The sequence below is a fragment of the Seriola lalandi genome, unplaced genomic scaffold, assembly GCF_002814215.2.
Source record: "Seriola lalandi dorsalis isolate HSWRI2012SDOR001 ecotype SW California unplaced genomic scaffold, Sedor1 jcf7180002054582, whole genome shotgun sequence".
Lineage (NCBI taxonomy): Eukaryota > Metazoa > Chordata > Actinopteri > Carangiformes > Carangidae > Seriola > Seriola lalandi.
In genome coordinates, this window is record NW_019525135.1 from 915,968 (window position 1) to 932,242 (window position 16,275).

Below are 16,275 nucleotides of genomic sequence, written 5' to 3' on the forward strand. Positions count from 1 at the left end.
TCCCCCCCCCCCCCCACCCCCCTGCAATGTGCCTGTGTGCTTGACAGACTGATGAATTGAATATGTATCTATCAAGGTCCTATCTTTTCCCTGTATGGCTTACTTTGAAACAGTAACTTTGGAAGCATATTCCCATTACCAATTAAATATTAATTTAGAGGTCTTTTGTGTTTAACTGCTTTAGTTGTCATAATATGATGGATGGATGGATGGGGTTGGGATGTTGACAGGTGTACATGATCTAAACTGTGTGTGCATGCGTGTGCTCCCTCAGGTCCGATTCGTGAACAGCACCTGGGTGTTTGGGAGGACAATGTGTCATATCAGCCGCTTTGTGCAGTATTGCTCCCTGCACGTCTCCACTCTCACACTGACTGCCATCGCACTGGACCGACGACAGGTTTGTCATCATCAGGAGATGAAGCAGTGATGCTCGTCTGTCCTTGGAGAGGATCATAGTTTTATAATGTGATGTATAATGTGATGCTACTTATACTTATACTTGAACAATGTATACATGAAATTATGGCATGAAGGGTAGTTTTAGTCTTTTTTTTTTAACTTGGCATAAATGTCCATTTTATGACTTTGGTTGTCTTGGTCTAATGATGGTGAGTGAAACACGATCAGATGAGCCACTCCTACTGATTCTGGTACTGCAATAATTAATGATATACTATAGACTCACTCGTCAGTTTACATGGTCATCAAGCAACCTTTGGAGCCCTTCAGTGACCCCTGGGGCCCTGCTGGTTGTGTTGCTGAGACATTATAATGACATGTCTTTTTTGAAAAGGTGTGACCTCTGACGATGACCTAGCAATTAAACGGGAGTATTTTAAAACAGAGCAATACGGTATTATGAGGATACACTATGTTACACTTTATCTGTGACGACAAACTACTTCTACAAGGCTTCACACTGAGAAGATCCTTCCTGGAGTCATCATGATGCTGATATATGGTGAGTATTGTATTAATGTAATTAGTTTTTAAGCTGTGATGTAAAAAAAGAACAGTACAAAAGACTGAAATGTATTTTCCATGCTGTGCTTAAGACATAGGTGCATACTGAAAGAGCTTCTACTAGCAATGGTGATTTATTGTATGAATGTTATTTTATATATACTTTTGTAAATGGGTTATTATTTGTTTCTGTTTATCTTGAAGTTAAGTAATAGATTAAGAAATGTTCAACATATAAAACATAAATTTTTTTGTATGTGTGTAGACTTGTTTAACGAACCAACTCGAGAGAAAGTCAGAAGAGAAGTTCATCCTAAACAACTGAAACACTATAACAACAGCAAGACCACACGATATGTGGTTTTGTTAAACAAATTATACATTTTTTGTGTTGCAGGTTTGGTCAATGATGATAAGGCCAATGACAATACTTCCAGAACTGTGGTGAAATATCATACATCTCTAAAACATTACAACAGAGAACAGAATGACAGTAAGTCAAATGAACATCTCATATGTTTTTATTTTTATGATCTGATCAGTTTTAGAGAATAATTCTAAGTGCTCAGTGTTTTTTTGTTTAAATTTCTAGTAGAAAACCTCATTATTCTGATGAACATGATTCTGTGTTAAAAATCTTGTACCTTCTGCAAAAAGACAGTATTGTACGCCTTCACCGGTATTTCAGTACTTATTTAAAAAAAAAAAAATGAAAGAAGTGTTCTAATTGTATTGTTTCATGTCTTCTTCACAGATTCATCACATGAACATTTGCTGAATTTACGTCTGTAATCGTGGTAGGAAGACTAACTAAATTTTTGGGATGAAAATTACTTTACAACGCAACATCCTGCTATTTGTTTCACGTGATTTCTTTGCTGCGTGGTTGTGTACTAGATATAAGAATTTATAATGCCTCCAAGAAAAATACAACGCAAATCAGTTACTGGTCGTCGTCATGCAGAGAGAAGATGGTATGTCTTGGATGGTGCTGATGATGATTCTGACGTTGATACTCGTATGGCAGCGAGCTTCGCAGTTTTGTCCATTACCACCAATTAAGACAGACCGTGACATCCTAGAGAGACTGAATTTATATTGAGATTGATGTGGTTAATGATATTATTGATGCTCAGTAGTGAACACTATATAAAGGAAGATACTGATACTTAAGAGTTGACTGACATGATTGAGCTACATGGTCCCCCTTATGGTGAACCACAGAATGATACCGGTTTAAATCAAGAAGACTGAGGGCATGTTTATGATGAAAGTGGCTGTCATGAGTGACTGATGGGATAGAGCCTGCTGATGATCAAACAGGAGGTGGTACAGGTGCGGACAATACTGCACTTCAATGCAATATATGTCAGACAACCAGTTGATTTAAAAGAAATCCCTCTGGATAATATAGAGGAAGTCACCGCCACACAGTCACTCAGTCTGATGTGGCCCCCCTCTCGCCAGTGAGATCCAGACAATACTGACAACAGACAATGAGTTTGATGCATATGCGGTTTTAAAGCAGGTAGCCCAAGCATTTCGAAGCAATAAGCACTGCTTGTGGTATAGCTTGCAATAAAAGCCCTGCACCATATGATCAGATAAGAAGAAAAAGCTCTGTTTCTACGTGCCAGACAATACAGATACAATGCAAACTGTTTTTCTCACAGTGCCTTGCACATTTTCTTTTCCCTACACCCTCAGAAAATGAGAAATTGGCTTTTGCACAAACACTTCAAAGAGACGTATTATAGTATATAGAGAAAGAAAGACAAAGACACACAACCAGAGGGGGCTGTTTGAAGGAGATGTGTCACCACCGTGGAGAAGTCCTGGCTGGTGACACGAAACACGAACGCTACATACAGCGTTTCAGTCCCTTTACCGTGATGGTAGACACGAGCCCAACTTTGTCTGTGCCATCACATTCGGAGTTGAAAAGTGGTTTAGCACAGGTGCAGATTGCAGGAGGCTACTTTACAAAGCCTGACTTTGGGAGGCACGATGGTCCTTCTTATGTATGATCAGGCATACAAGCACAGGTAGATTGATTCCTTTATATTTCTTTACATGTGTTTAACAAAGACCCTTGCAGCTGTATTGTTTGATGATGTAGAAAAAGGATATTCCCCTCTCAACACCGGAGCTAATGAGTTTTACCTCCTACCCTGATCCTTTTACAGCACAGTTATGGATGGTGACTGCGTTCATGCAGTGGTATAAATCTGTCAGGTGTTTGCCTTCCAAGAGTTTCATCACTATGGTTTCAATGATGTTGTTGTGTTGAGGAAGGCATGCATGGTCTACCGCGAAGCAATTCTCGGGTGTGCTGGCTTCAGATGTACAACACTGTAATTACAGAACAAATTTCTTGGCTAATGACGCATAATGGCTTTGACAGATGATGGTAGTTACATAGACCAACACAAAACATACATTAACGCTTCCATACAGTTACTCGAGTTTTTAGCTTAACAAGTATGCCATTGACATTTGTCATGCGCTCAACCACCTAATACACACACTGTCTACTAATTTGCGGGGTGTTTCTGAATGAAAAGTGTATGAAAAGTGTCATAACCGAGGTCATGAGAACTCTGTCGGTAAGATCACATGTGGGGTATTGAACAGACAGTTCTACGAAAAAAATCTCATCTAGTGGACATGTGGCTATTCGACTATAGGCAGCAGTTTATTGAAAGCTACAAGGCATCGGCACGTCTCAAGCCTCAAAATGCCCTGTTTGGTGGTCAAACAGATAAAACAATAAAACTTGTACCATCAAAACAGAGCATGAAAAAAAAAATCAGATAATATGATCTCTCTAATCCACTGTACAGTCTCACAAGCCCCAGATCATATTTAAAGATTTTGATTCAATTGACACCTACTTTGAATTTGTCAAGAGCACACACACACACACACACACACACACACACACACACGCACACACACGCACACACACGCATAGGTTTTAAAACAGCAGCCGCCAGTCGCATCACGCAACTTGTTGCTCTGCATCTCTTCAGTGTCACAAGAGACGGAGCACAACTGGCAGCCGCACAGACTGACCACACAGATCAGTTCATACAAAGAAAGGAGGGAACAGAAAGAGCATGGTGCTGGTGTTTTGGTTTCGTTTGAGCTTCGAAGGGCTCTTGAAATAGGATATCTGACGGCTGTCAAAACCTTTCTGAAGTGTAAGCAGGAGTCTGAGCATTTATTTATTCAGGGCAAGGGCAATTATCTTGTTCTTGTATCTTTAATAATACCATACCATACTTATTACTTGACTTTAAAGCCCAGATACCAAATAATCTGTGACTCAGAACAGACCTGCATGAAAAAGAAAGAAGGTGAGAGAAGGTGATGATGAAAAAGGAAACTTTTGACACTATCACTTCCTGATGATGGAGTTAATGAGCAGAAAGAAAAGCAACATCTGTACAGTGATGAGGATACAGTGTCATTATTTCTGAGGTAATGCAACATACACCTACAAGAAACAAGGAAAATGCTAAATATATCATGGATATGAAAAAAATCAATTTACAATGAACTCATTGTGCAGAACCCAGTGCAGAGCCCTTTGGTGAGGCAGCTTATTACCGCTTACAAGAGTTCCAGTTCTCCTCGTCGTAATATTGATGAATATTAAAAGACAGAGGTCTCCTAATTTATTTTTAATTATTGTATTTTCTCGTTTTATTTTTATCTACTTACACTCTCTTATTTTATTTTATTTTACTTATTTTATTTTCATTTATACAGTATTTATAATCTAGTGCCTTTTTATTGTCTTATTTCATTCATACCTTGTTTTAATGCACTTTTTCATTCTTATTCATGTAAAGCATTATATATGTATAAGCATTATTGTCATTATTATAAGTATTACTAATATGAAAGAAGAAAACATGTTTACAATGTTTACAAACTGAGCTTTGTTCATATACGGATTTATAAAAAAAAAATTTGAATAAACCCTTTGAAATGTCGACTGTGTTTTTGGTCTCTGACTTTTATTTTCTCTACACGAATAATAAAATTTGTAAAGCTCTACTGCTGAAACTTCCGAACTACCTCACAGTAACAAAGTAACTTCTTAACCTTCAATATCCCTTTTGTACACACTTATGTTGGCAGAACTGGTTTGCAAACTGCCCTTAAGCTAGAGTCTTGTCTCCCTTGGTTATTTTAAATCTCTATCATGTGATGTTTTTTTGAGTCATGTAACTGTTTTTCTTAAGTGCTTCTTAGTTTTTTTTTGTATTGTGTAATTATGCTGTCTTTGTTTTGTTGGTTGTTGATTGCTTCTTGTTCTCATGTGTCTCTTGGAAAAGAGATGTGCATATAAATCAGGCTGAATTTGATTGACAGACTTACAGACCATTAGATCATTACAAACAAAGTCATTACTATACTATTGATAACAGTGATAGGACAGATCTTTTTGAATATTAATACTGTGTTGACACTCTTGCACTTGCCTTGTAGTACAAAATACATTTCTGTAGTTAAGCTTAAGAAGATATGTAGATGTACTATCAGGGGCTCTGTGTTTTGTAACATACATTACTAATCAGTGGGTGCCTCCTAAAGGATCTGTGTCGACGACAAGCATAGCGGGTAATTCCTGAACACAAGAAAATATCTCCAGAAAACAGACTTCTTTTGATATGCTGTTAATAGCAGAAATTAGCTCTATGCTATTCATTTGTATATGTCTTAATGGTTGTTATGGAGCACCTGGCGACAGTTGCATATCTCATAGAGTCACAAATCTTTTCACTTATGTATGCAAAACTCATCTTGTAGTAAAACAAAGGCACCTCATATAAACAACTATGCTGCCTCTGGCTTTGGGGATTATTGTGACAGCTGCAACGATCCTCCTTTATGTTTTTTTAGAGCTGATATTTTCAATATTCAAACACCTGGTTGCTTTCAAAATGTTGATAGCTTGTGTTGGAAGAGGGTGTCACAGATCCTTTGGATCAGTAATTTCCTCCATCGTCACAAGCTTTTTTTCACCATACTCGGCCAGACGGTACATTTTCTTTGTCATCTTCATAAGGAATTCCTCATTTTTTGTCTCATCATCTTGTGAGGGTATGAGTGGGACACCATGAAACTGATTTGATCAAAAACATCGAAATTATCACATAACTGATGAAACCTTTACCATGGCAGTAGTCACCTTTTTTCACAACTTCACTGCTGATGGGAGAACATCTTGGCTTCACACATGTGTTGAAAAATAGCCTCACACTGCTCTATAACAAATGGAAGAGACTGCTTTGTACCCTTATATTATTTCTCATAGTGGACCACCTCGTAAAAAATCCACTGCAAGATTTTCTAGTTACACCACTGAATGTAAAAAATATGGATGAGTCTAAGACAATTGTACCTGATGGTGTAGATTTGACAGTAAATTTTGACTGGCGGGCCCGATGTAGCACCATCCATGTCTGAGAGGTTTGGAAACGATGGTGTTGTAGGTGGGCAATCTTTGTCAAGGTTTGATAACCTGACTAGAATTATTCTCAACGTTTATACTGCAAGGATCTTAAAATCAAGCCCCCTTTTCTTTGAACTATCAAATAAAACATTTTTTTTTATTACCAGGTCATTCTCAGCCACACCATGTAAAATGACAAAAACCCAATTTCAGTGCCTCTTCTTTTATAGCACCACTCCTCCAACTGACACTATGTCACACAGTAAAGATTGGGCCATGACCTTACAATGGCTATATGGTAAAAAAAAAAAAAGAAATCTCCTTACAGATATTATAAACATTTCCAGATACAGATACATTTGAATACAAACCCAGTTGCATCCAGGTACCGTCACATGGCAGAGGTTCCCTTGCAACACATATACAGTACATCTCTCAGGGACACTTCAGTAAGACTACAGAGACATAATGCTAGGTCTAGCCAACACACACACACAAAAAAGACATTTTTCTTTACAGTTACAAAAACATTTGCACAATCTATCCTCAGCATCACAACCAGCAGGGGCTCAATCCAGGGGGGTGGCGGATTGCATGTCCTCATGTCACATGAAACTCACCAAAAGGTACTCTTGTCCACACACTCATACACACGATCCATTAGACTCATGCACACACATTATGTCACATGCACATCCTTTCTGACCCCCCCCCCCCCAGTCAACTGGAAAACAAACCTTTCTCTTTCTGAATAGCGCACACAGACTGAGTTGGCCAAATATGCAATCAATGTCCAGAGGTGATTCAATTCAAGTCAAACTAATTTCATATTATTACCATAAATTACCATAACCTCAATATTGAATTAGCTGCATTTCAACGTAAGAAAGTGCATAAAATAAAATAAAATATGATAAAATAAAATAAAACTGAAGAGTGACAATACTTCTTATTATGAAAAAAATGTTGCCCCAATAAAAAAAAAGTAAACCAGCAGACAGAAATTGAATTATAAAGTGTCAGTCCATTTAATTAGTTTCTTTACTTGTATTTTTTTTTTATCCTGCACTACAAATAATGCAAATTCAGTCTACAAGCTGCCAACAGTGAAAATAAGATGTAAGCTGCATTTGTTTTGATTTTAAGATCAGACCCAGACCACTGTTGGAGCTGTATACTCAGGTAAATGGGACATGTTTTGTGAGGATCTCACCATGGTAATAATATAATCAGATTAAAATAAGCAAAATAGTATCAATTCCTTACTGAGACCAAAGGAATCTAATCTTTGATCTTTGAATAGAACAAAAAAAAATCAGTTTACGTTACATCTCCTAGACTGGTGAATCTGTTCAACAGACATATTGTAGGAGACACAGGGTGACCAGCTCCTTGAAAATGTAAGGCTACAGGGGATTTAAAATCTTGTCATCTGATGGCACTGAGATGTTAAAAAAAAGGAGTTTGTTTTGTCCATATCATGTAGCCGGTGTGTGGGATGTGCCAAAACTACCAAAAGACTGGTTAAGAGGGAACTGGCCTCCAGTGGTGTTTATTCAGGTACCAGATGAATAACAAGTTGAATATGAAGTTGTATGTGGTTCTGAAATTATAAGCAAATAATAAAGATCTACATTAATGGACATCAGTATCATTGCACAATTACACAGGCCATTGCGTACATGACTATTTGCAAAGCTAGGCATTTACTCTCAGTGTTACAACTAAGGGAATCTAAAAAACAAACAAACTTTGCTGAGTAAAGCTACCATACATTATACTGTATGGTGTCACAGTCACAGAACTAAAGAACATTATAGATTTAATGGTCTTCTTACAAGCACCAGAAAGACAATGTGGGAAAAAGCTTCATCGACATCCTCACAAGTCTTGGAAATGGAAATCTTCTGTAATGCCTTGTTGTAGTTTCTTTATCGTTTTATAGAGGCACAAGATGAATGGAATATTTTTACAGTTTTACAGTTACAACTTAGGTAGAAGGTGAAAATGAGCTGACAGACTTTCCAACTTTGCTGCTCTCACCACAGCTGTAGTAAGCATTATTATTTAAGCTGGAGATATGTGAGGACACTGTGCAGGTTATAAACTGCAGTCTTGTTCTATAGCTGTGTCTGGCATTGCTCTGTTGTTTACTACATGTACCAGAATAAGTTCACAGCAAAAAGCTCCCGATGCAAAAAAAAAAAAAAAAAAAATGTATCACCACCAAACACTCCCCACATGATAAACCTTCTCATAGTGAGTAGTAAACAGAAATTTCAGACACTCATGACTCATCATTTTGTCTCACTGCTGAAGGTGTAGTGTTGCATGACTGTGATCTATGACTGATGCCTTAGGAACTGAAGAAAACCACTGCATTGTGGGAACAAGTTTACATTCAATTTTTTGAGTTTCAGAGTTAATTTTGACTTTTCTTACGCTGTCCATGGTGCTGAATTTGAAATGATGAGAATTGTTATTTTTTCAGGCATCTGATGAAATCAAAGATGTTGGTGTACCTGTCAATGTTACTGTAGTCAACAACAGGCAGTACAGGTTCAATCTGGCTAACATTTGCTGTCAGGTAAAGGTTCAGGACTGAGTAGAAGATTGTGACTTGAACACAGATTTGTTTGAAGTGAGTTAAACAATGACATTGGCAAGGACATTATAATTTCCTCCAATGCTTTTAGTACATCAGTACTAATCACCTGGAACCTCATACTGTCACATCTCATTCACTTGCCTAGTGGATACACAGTTATCCACCATCATATGCAAATAAAACAGTAGAATACAGCTGATAAGAGTGAGAGGATTCATTTGAAAGAAAGGACTGTAAATGCAGGTTTTCGTTTAAGCTGCTAATGCACGAAAGTCCAAAAGGCTTCTATAATTAGAACTAACACATGAGCAAAACCCTCTTAATGGAGATGTTTGACTGGTTTGTTGTGCAGGTGTCTGGGGAATGTTGCAGTCTGATGTGTGAAATGGACAAATGGTTTGTGAAGCAGAATGGATGCTAATCACGTACTGTCTAACCAGTGTTTTGGTAATTGTTAGTGGCGTTTCATTTTACCAGTTCATCAAAATATTTAGCTCAAGTGGCAGGTGTACTTCCAACTAGCTAAATTGCCCCTCCACAGCACAAACATACAAGACACCAATCTTGTATCAAACTTTTAATGACAAATCTGATGCCTAATGTGATCTCTGCTGCTGGTGGAAATTACCTTGTACTATTTTTGTTTTCAGTTGAGTGGTGACTGTGTCACATCACCAGTGAGGCCTGTAAGAGTCCAAATATTTGGGCCTTGAAACCATTATAAGATTGACCTCAATTAAATAGGCCTTAAGCCACAGCCATTTGCACATTGGTTACCCACTGTTTAGTTGTTTATTAATCCTTTCTTTCATCTATATCGCCATCAACCGTTCCCTGGTCTGGAACTGAAAATGCCTCTTTTTATTCGCTAACTTAAAACCATAAAGGAAGATAAAAGGTTTTATTATGTTAATGTAGAAAAATAGAGGTTTTATCCATGTGATCCCATCTGTGGCAGCAGATTAATCACTCCTTTATAACAAGAGGGTTACCACAATTAATTATCTGAGATGACTGAATGCTGGACTATCTAATTAAATCATGATCTGAGACAAAAAGAGATAATACGTATTTGTGAAGCAGTGCAACCGTGGCCTTAAAGTTAGATTTTTTTAATATAATAAATTCTATTAAATGCAGGCACATAAATCCAGATTTTATGACAGTTACTTCTCATCCATAAATATCAGAAGGCTTTTCTTTCTGCAAGGTCTGTCTCCCACCAAGAATCATTCTTGAAGAAGCATTCCCTTTAAGGTCTCCACTCAGAAAGATCAGAGATCAGGGAACACTGTCCAAACCTTAGGGATAAATTTATATTTTTTTCAAGTCTATCATAAAACAAAAGTTAAGTACCCACATTAAAATTAAAAGATGTTTGTCTTGCTGTAAACACTCCTCCTGTTTATGGGCCATTAAAAGATCCATTCCTAATGCACTTTCAATGTTAATGATGTTAATACATCAATGAGCAATGAGCCAATAATACAACACGTAAAGGCCATCATGAGTGTGTTTACTTGTGATACTTTGAGAACAATTTGTGGCTACATCCTCCCACATGACACCTACATGCATACATAATCCATACCATTTAAAAAAGATAGGTGGAAAAATATGAATGCTGCTGGAAACTGGATGAGAAATGTGTTAAAATGAGAAATTGTATTACACTGTATAAGATGCTAAAACCAAAAAAAAATACAAATTGAGGAAAAAAAAAACCCAGTCACATATTGTATTGCTTTTCTGGAAAGTGAAATTACAGCAGTACAACAAAGCATGCTAAATAACATTTCACCTGAAAACATTCGCAGGTGACATAATTTACTGGATGAATCAAAGGCCCGTTAAGACAGGAAGCAGCTTTATTCGTCGCATTTTGCAAATATTTCAGCAATTAGGACCAAGGAGAGGAAATTGAGAATCTGATCTAATAAATATTAATAGCACTTTTCAAATTTTCTATCAAAAGTTGTATAAATCACAGGTGATTCATAATGAAAAAGTCTGTAGTGAATCTTTACAATTTATCTAAGCTGACCGAGAGGCAGTGTGTTCATTAGAAGTGCGTATCACTCTAGAAGAGCTAAGAAATGTCATCAAATTAATGAATAAAGGAGGATTGCCAGGCCTGGATGGATTATCTCCAGAATTATAAATTTCATTTTGGTCCCAGCGTGGCCCTCTGCTCAGAGTTTCCTTTTCCACTAGCTCAAATATTGCTGTTATTTCTCCTTTGGTAAAGAAGGACAGGACAAGCTTCTCAGGTCTTGGCAACGCAGTTTGAGTGCTATATGCCTCATTTGGTATACCACGACCAAACAGCCTTTATTAACTATTTACTATTATTTGGACCACCATCTGATAATGTCCATCAATTGCTTCATGTTATAGATTCACCCTCATGGTCAGGAAACCATAGTGTCAATTTGTCACTGACCGGCTGGAATGGCACCATCTGAAGGCTTTATCTCAGTGATTAAACCATGGTATGCTAACCCTTCAGCAGTAGTGATAACAGGCAATATGTGCTCTCCTATTTTCTCAGTTTAGAGATGCTGGTGGGTTCTTTTTCTATCTCTGTTGCTCACAATCTTAAATACTTAGGGGTCTCTATCTATCCTTCCCCTGACACATAAACCACACTGACTTTGATCTGTTTTTGGTGATTTTTTTCCAGGTGATCTTACATCCTTTGAGACCTCGCATGTCCCTAGCTCAAGGTGGCGTTTGGGTTGCTGTTATCTGGATAATGGCCACCTGCTTTTCCCTCCCACACGCAATCTACCAAAAACTCCTGACTTTTACATACAGGTAAAATACTACATTCTCACACATTCCAATAAAGAGAGAGCAATTGGAACTGAACCATATTTATTGAGGATTAGAAACAGAGAAACATTTGGCGATGAGAATCCACTCACTTGATGTGAAGCATCTTTGGAGTCTAGGTGCTGATGAAGTAAATCTGGCAGAATAATCCATTGTTACACCTTGAATATCCTGGAAGTCATTGCGGTGATGGGTGTGTGGTTGATTGCTCAGTCATAAAGGTCTAAAATACAGTATGAAAAGACCACAGTGATATTTAAAGGACAGCATTCAAGGACCAATTGACTTGAGTAACGTGGGAGGAAAAATTGATTAGGTCTGATGATGTCAGAATTTCTGAAAGCAGATGTGGTAGAGATGATTAGAGGGTAAAGAAATACATTTACATTAACATTTACCCATGCTTTGATCCAAAGTGACTTAGGTTGTTATTATAATAACTCGGTGTGCACCGAAATGTCATCAATAGAATTTTTCCAATTGCAAGTGTACTCCACCGTGTGCAGGATTTTTTTTGCTCAACCTCAATTGGCCCATTGTCTTCTCCAACACACCTGACAATTCACAGGTTCAGGTTGGTTCAGGTTAGAGAAAAATGCAGATCTGGTTTAATACAGAAAAAAATAGTTCATAGTTACTTGAAACACAGTGTGTTTATTGACATTTAACCAAAACCACAATTTACCCTAATCTTAGCCAAAGTGCTTTTGTTGCCTAAACCTAACCACAGTCAGGAGTCAGGATGGAAACCAGCCTCTGGTGAGATAATCATGCACTCTGTGCGCCCGCCATCCACCTTCCACAGAATCTGAACTGGTGGTTGGGCAAAACAAGCAATATGAATGAGTCACTTTGGGCTCTGGGGAATTAGAATGAGCCTTTCTCACTATTTTCTGACATCAAAACAATAACTCGAGTAATTGATCAACAGCATAACTGATACTGAAGATTATTATTAGATTATTCTCACCTTTACTTTCTCACCCCATCACTAATCTGCGTACTCTGTGTTGTGATTCTCCTCACCAGTAAGGAGAAGGAGCGCAGCCTGTGTGTCCCAGACTTCCCAGAGCCATCAGATGTCTACTGGCAGTATATTGACCTCCTGACCTTCATATTACTGTACATGCTGCCACTCCTTATCATCACTGCCTCCTACACCACAGTGGCCTGTCGGCTGTGGCGCCACAATGCCATCGGTGACACCACAACAGCTCAGCATGCCACGCAGAGAAGAAAGCGCCGGCGGACATTGGCCATGCTGCTCCTGGTGGTCGGGGTGTTCGCTGTCTGCTGGTTCCCCCTCAACTGCTATGTGGTGCTGCTGTCCAGCCAGGCCATCCACTCCTCCAACGCCTTGTACTTCTGCTTTCACTGGTTAGCTATGAGCTCCACCTGTTACAACCCTTTCATCTACTGCTGCCTGAATCCCACCTTCCGCCAGGAGCTCCGGCTCCTCTTTGACATGTGCAGGAGGAGACAGAGGGCTGTGGTAGGGCTGGAGCCTGAGCTCCGTCCTGCAGCCATCTGCGCTCCTCGTCACAGGACTGCCTGGCCAGACAACCATGAATTCTCGAGGCCAAGGCATGATTTACCAGACCCGGGCCACGCCTCTTCACAGCAGAGCCACGCTTCTTCCAGTCAGTCCCACAACCTGAAAGATACACATGTGCTGTTCACTGCCAGGCAGGTGCTCACAGGGAGAACTGACATCCTCTCAGTGGAGCCCATCGTGGCTGTGAGCTGACTGGAAAAACTACATATGCCAAATCGTGGTGGGGAAGGCATCAGTATTTGAGATTCTTAATCCTATTTCAGGATTTCATCATGTTCCAAAGAGGACAGGAAATCTGAAAATCTCACTACTGTATTGCTGGACCTACACAGGATTTTAGTAACGAGAGGAGATGGCGTTTTGTGATGGCTTCAAATTGGAAGAAATTGTGATGTTGTCCCATTAGGAACTGTAATCAACTGTGGCATTTTCTGTTTCCACACTACTTTTCACACTTTTTTTGGTGCATTGTCTGTCAAGAATTCAGATCTCATCCCCTAAAAAACTGACAAAACAATCTCACCGCAGGGTCCATTTAACAGCTGCAGCTGTAGCTTTCAATCATATCACACAATCTTCCTACATCAGGAATTGTAGATTTTCAAATTTCCACTTTTTTTGCAGCACTTTAAGGACACCTTCATGTTGGCTTGACAACTGAAATTGACATTTTCATCCTTGGAAACAGCAGTTGACAAATCAGTCGCGTCACAAGGTCCATGTAGTAGAAGTAGTAGCCCTGGAGCTTTTGATCAATTTAAAAAAAAATTGCCTTAGTGCTGTTGCAGCATTCGTAAGATGTAAGATTTTTGTTCATTTGTCATGATGAATTCATTATAAAGCTCCTTTGACTGCAGTTTCTCAATGCTGTATTCTTAGAAAAATAACTCAACAGTCCATCAGGCTACACAACAGAATCTGGTGTAAGTTCTTTGTCTAAAAATGTCTTGTGAAATATCAGGCATTGATGCTGATGTCTTGATGTAACAGTGTGTTTCTTTTCTTTCAATAGCCTTCACAGACCAGCATGACTGTCGGAGTAGCAACAAAGTCCTATCATCCTCCAGAATCTCCCTGAAACTGTCTAAAAAGGAGTGTATCAGCAGGTTTGATTTTACTTCAGTTTACCATTCTGCCGACAGAGACAGCGTCTCAGTGGATGTATGAACATGTTGTGAATGAAATCATGTTCACATTGATCCACAGGCGACTTCAACCCCGTCTTACTGTTCGTACATTTTTTCTGCTCCTCCTTGTTTCACTGTCATCCAGCCAGAGGGCTTGTGGAGTATACACAGAAAAAAATATTGATTTTATGTCTCTATTTTGTGGGCTTAAATACCTTCATTTTGAAAAAGAAAAAGAGAGAAATTGAAAAGGAAAAAACATGTTTTCCTTTTGAAAGAGTGACAGAGAAAGTTCAGGGCCCATCTCCACTGCAACATCCTGCCTTTACATCACATTACTGGTCTGAATAACATGAAGCCCAATGAAACTTGGATGGTGGTCACCCCAGTGTTGAAAGCAAAACTCTCGTAGCCTATTATCTTTTTTCAAATGAGGGAAAATTATATCAGCTGATTATCAAAAACTTGCTTGTGTTACTGTGTTTACACATATTCATTGAATAGTTTTTTGTGGAATTTCCTCATGACAGTTGAAAATAAAGAATGAAAAATATATATTATATAATGTATATTATCAGCTTTTAGGGGACATTATTGTGCTCCAGCATTTTTAAATGAAATGGAAATAAGACACTTCAGTCTTTCTCTCAGGCTCTTCACAATCACGCCTAACATAGCATTTACACAATCATGCAGTAAAAGCAAAAATGACAGTGAAATTACTGAAACTATATTATTGTGAATGTTCTGTGTTTCTTGTGAACAAACTGGATTTTTATGTCTAAGAAACTGAAAATAGTAAAGTGTGTGTACATGTGCCTGTGGGTTGTACATGTTTTGTAAAAGCATTTTTATCATCGTAACTAATGAATCAGTTGCCTTCTTTTTGGTTCATTTGTGCCCTCAAGTGCAACACACAATCATCTGTTAAGGTAGTTTCATCTCCCACAGGTAATGATTCAGGAATGTGAATGATACTATGTGTGCTCGCCTTTGTCTTAAAGTATTTGTGATTTGTAATATTTTTGCTGTCTTTTGTGATTGTTTGCCTCCCCGGTACCACATCTGCAAGAAAAAATATATTCAATAAAAACAACTAAATGTGATTGTAAATGTGGGCTTTGAAAGTTAAGACTTTTTTTTTTCTCTATTTTCTGGAACAATCAAAGGTTCTGATAGAGCAATAAAAACTGCTTTGATTCTCAATATATGGTGCAGGAAAAAAAGAGATCTTGCATTTCCAACACAATGCACCTTCAAAAAGAATGGATCTCGTCTCTGAATAAGAAAAGCAGGGCTAGAAACATTGGTGGGACCCTTCTATGTGTGCTTTTGTCCCATACAGTACACATAATAGCACAGGGAGAGCTGCAGTGAGGAAGCTTTCACTGCAAAACCTACCGCTCACTGCCATTGTTGCTCTCAGTTACAATGAATGCAAGTGTGTAAACACAATTTAATGCCCATTGGCACTATGTATTACAAAGTGAATGAAAGAATATAAACAAAATTACTGTGGAGAAAGCAACATCCACATGCATGTTTCAGCCAGATAACAAACAACAGATACATCTGTTTTTGTTTTTTTTGCACCGGTATCAATGGGTGAAATAATTTATTAAACTTAAACCGTCTGCAACACGGACTCAGAGGGCGGAACACACACCTAGCTTGGGGAGCGTCACCCATCCGGGGGGAGGGGCATCGCCCTTCTTGA

General features: G+C 38.5%; 1 protein-coding gene across 1 annotated transcript in view; it reads left to right on the top strand.

Annotated features, from left to right (window-relative positions):
• LOC111663996 (G protein-coupled receptor 83) overlaps positions 1-14,192 on the top strand; it is a 14,981-nt gene extending 789 nt beyond the window's left edge. The window contains exons 2-4 of the mRNA XM_087177151.1: positions 275-400; positions 11,725-11,858; positions 12,906-14,192. Of these exons, the coding sequence (XP_087033277.1) occupies positions 275-400; positions 11,725-11,858; positions 12,906-13,623 (978 nt within the window). The 3' untranslated portion in view covers positions 13,624-14,192. The remainder of the gene's footprint in view (positions 1-274; positions 401-11,724; positions 11,859-12,905) is intronic.
• Positions 14,193-16,275: the final 2,083 nt, after the last annotated feature.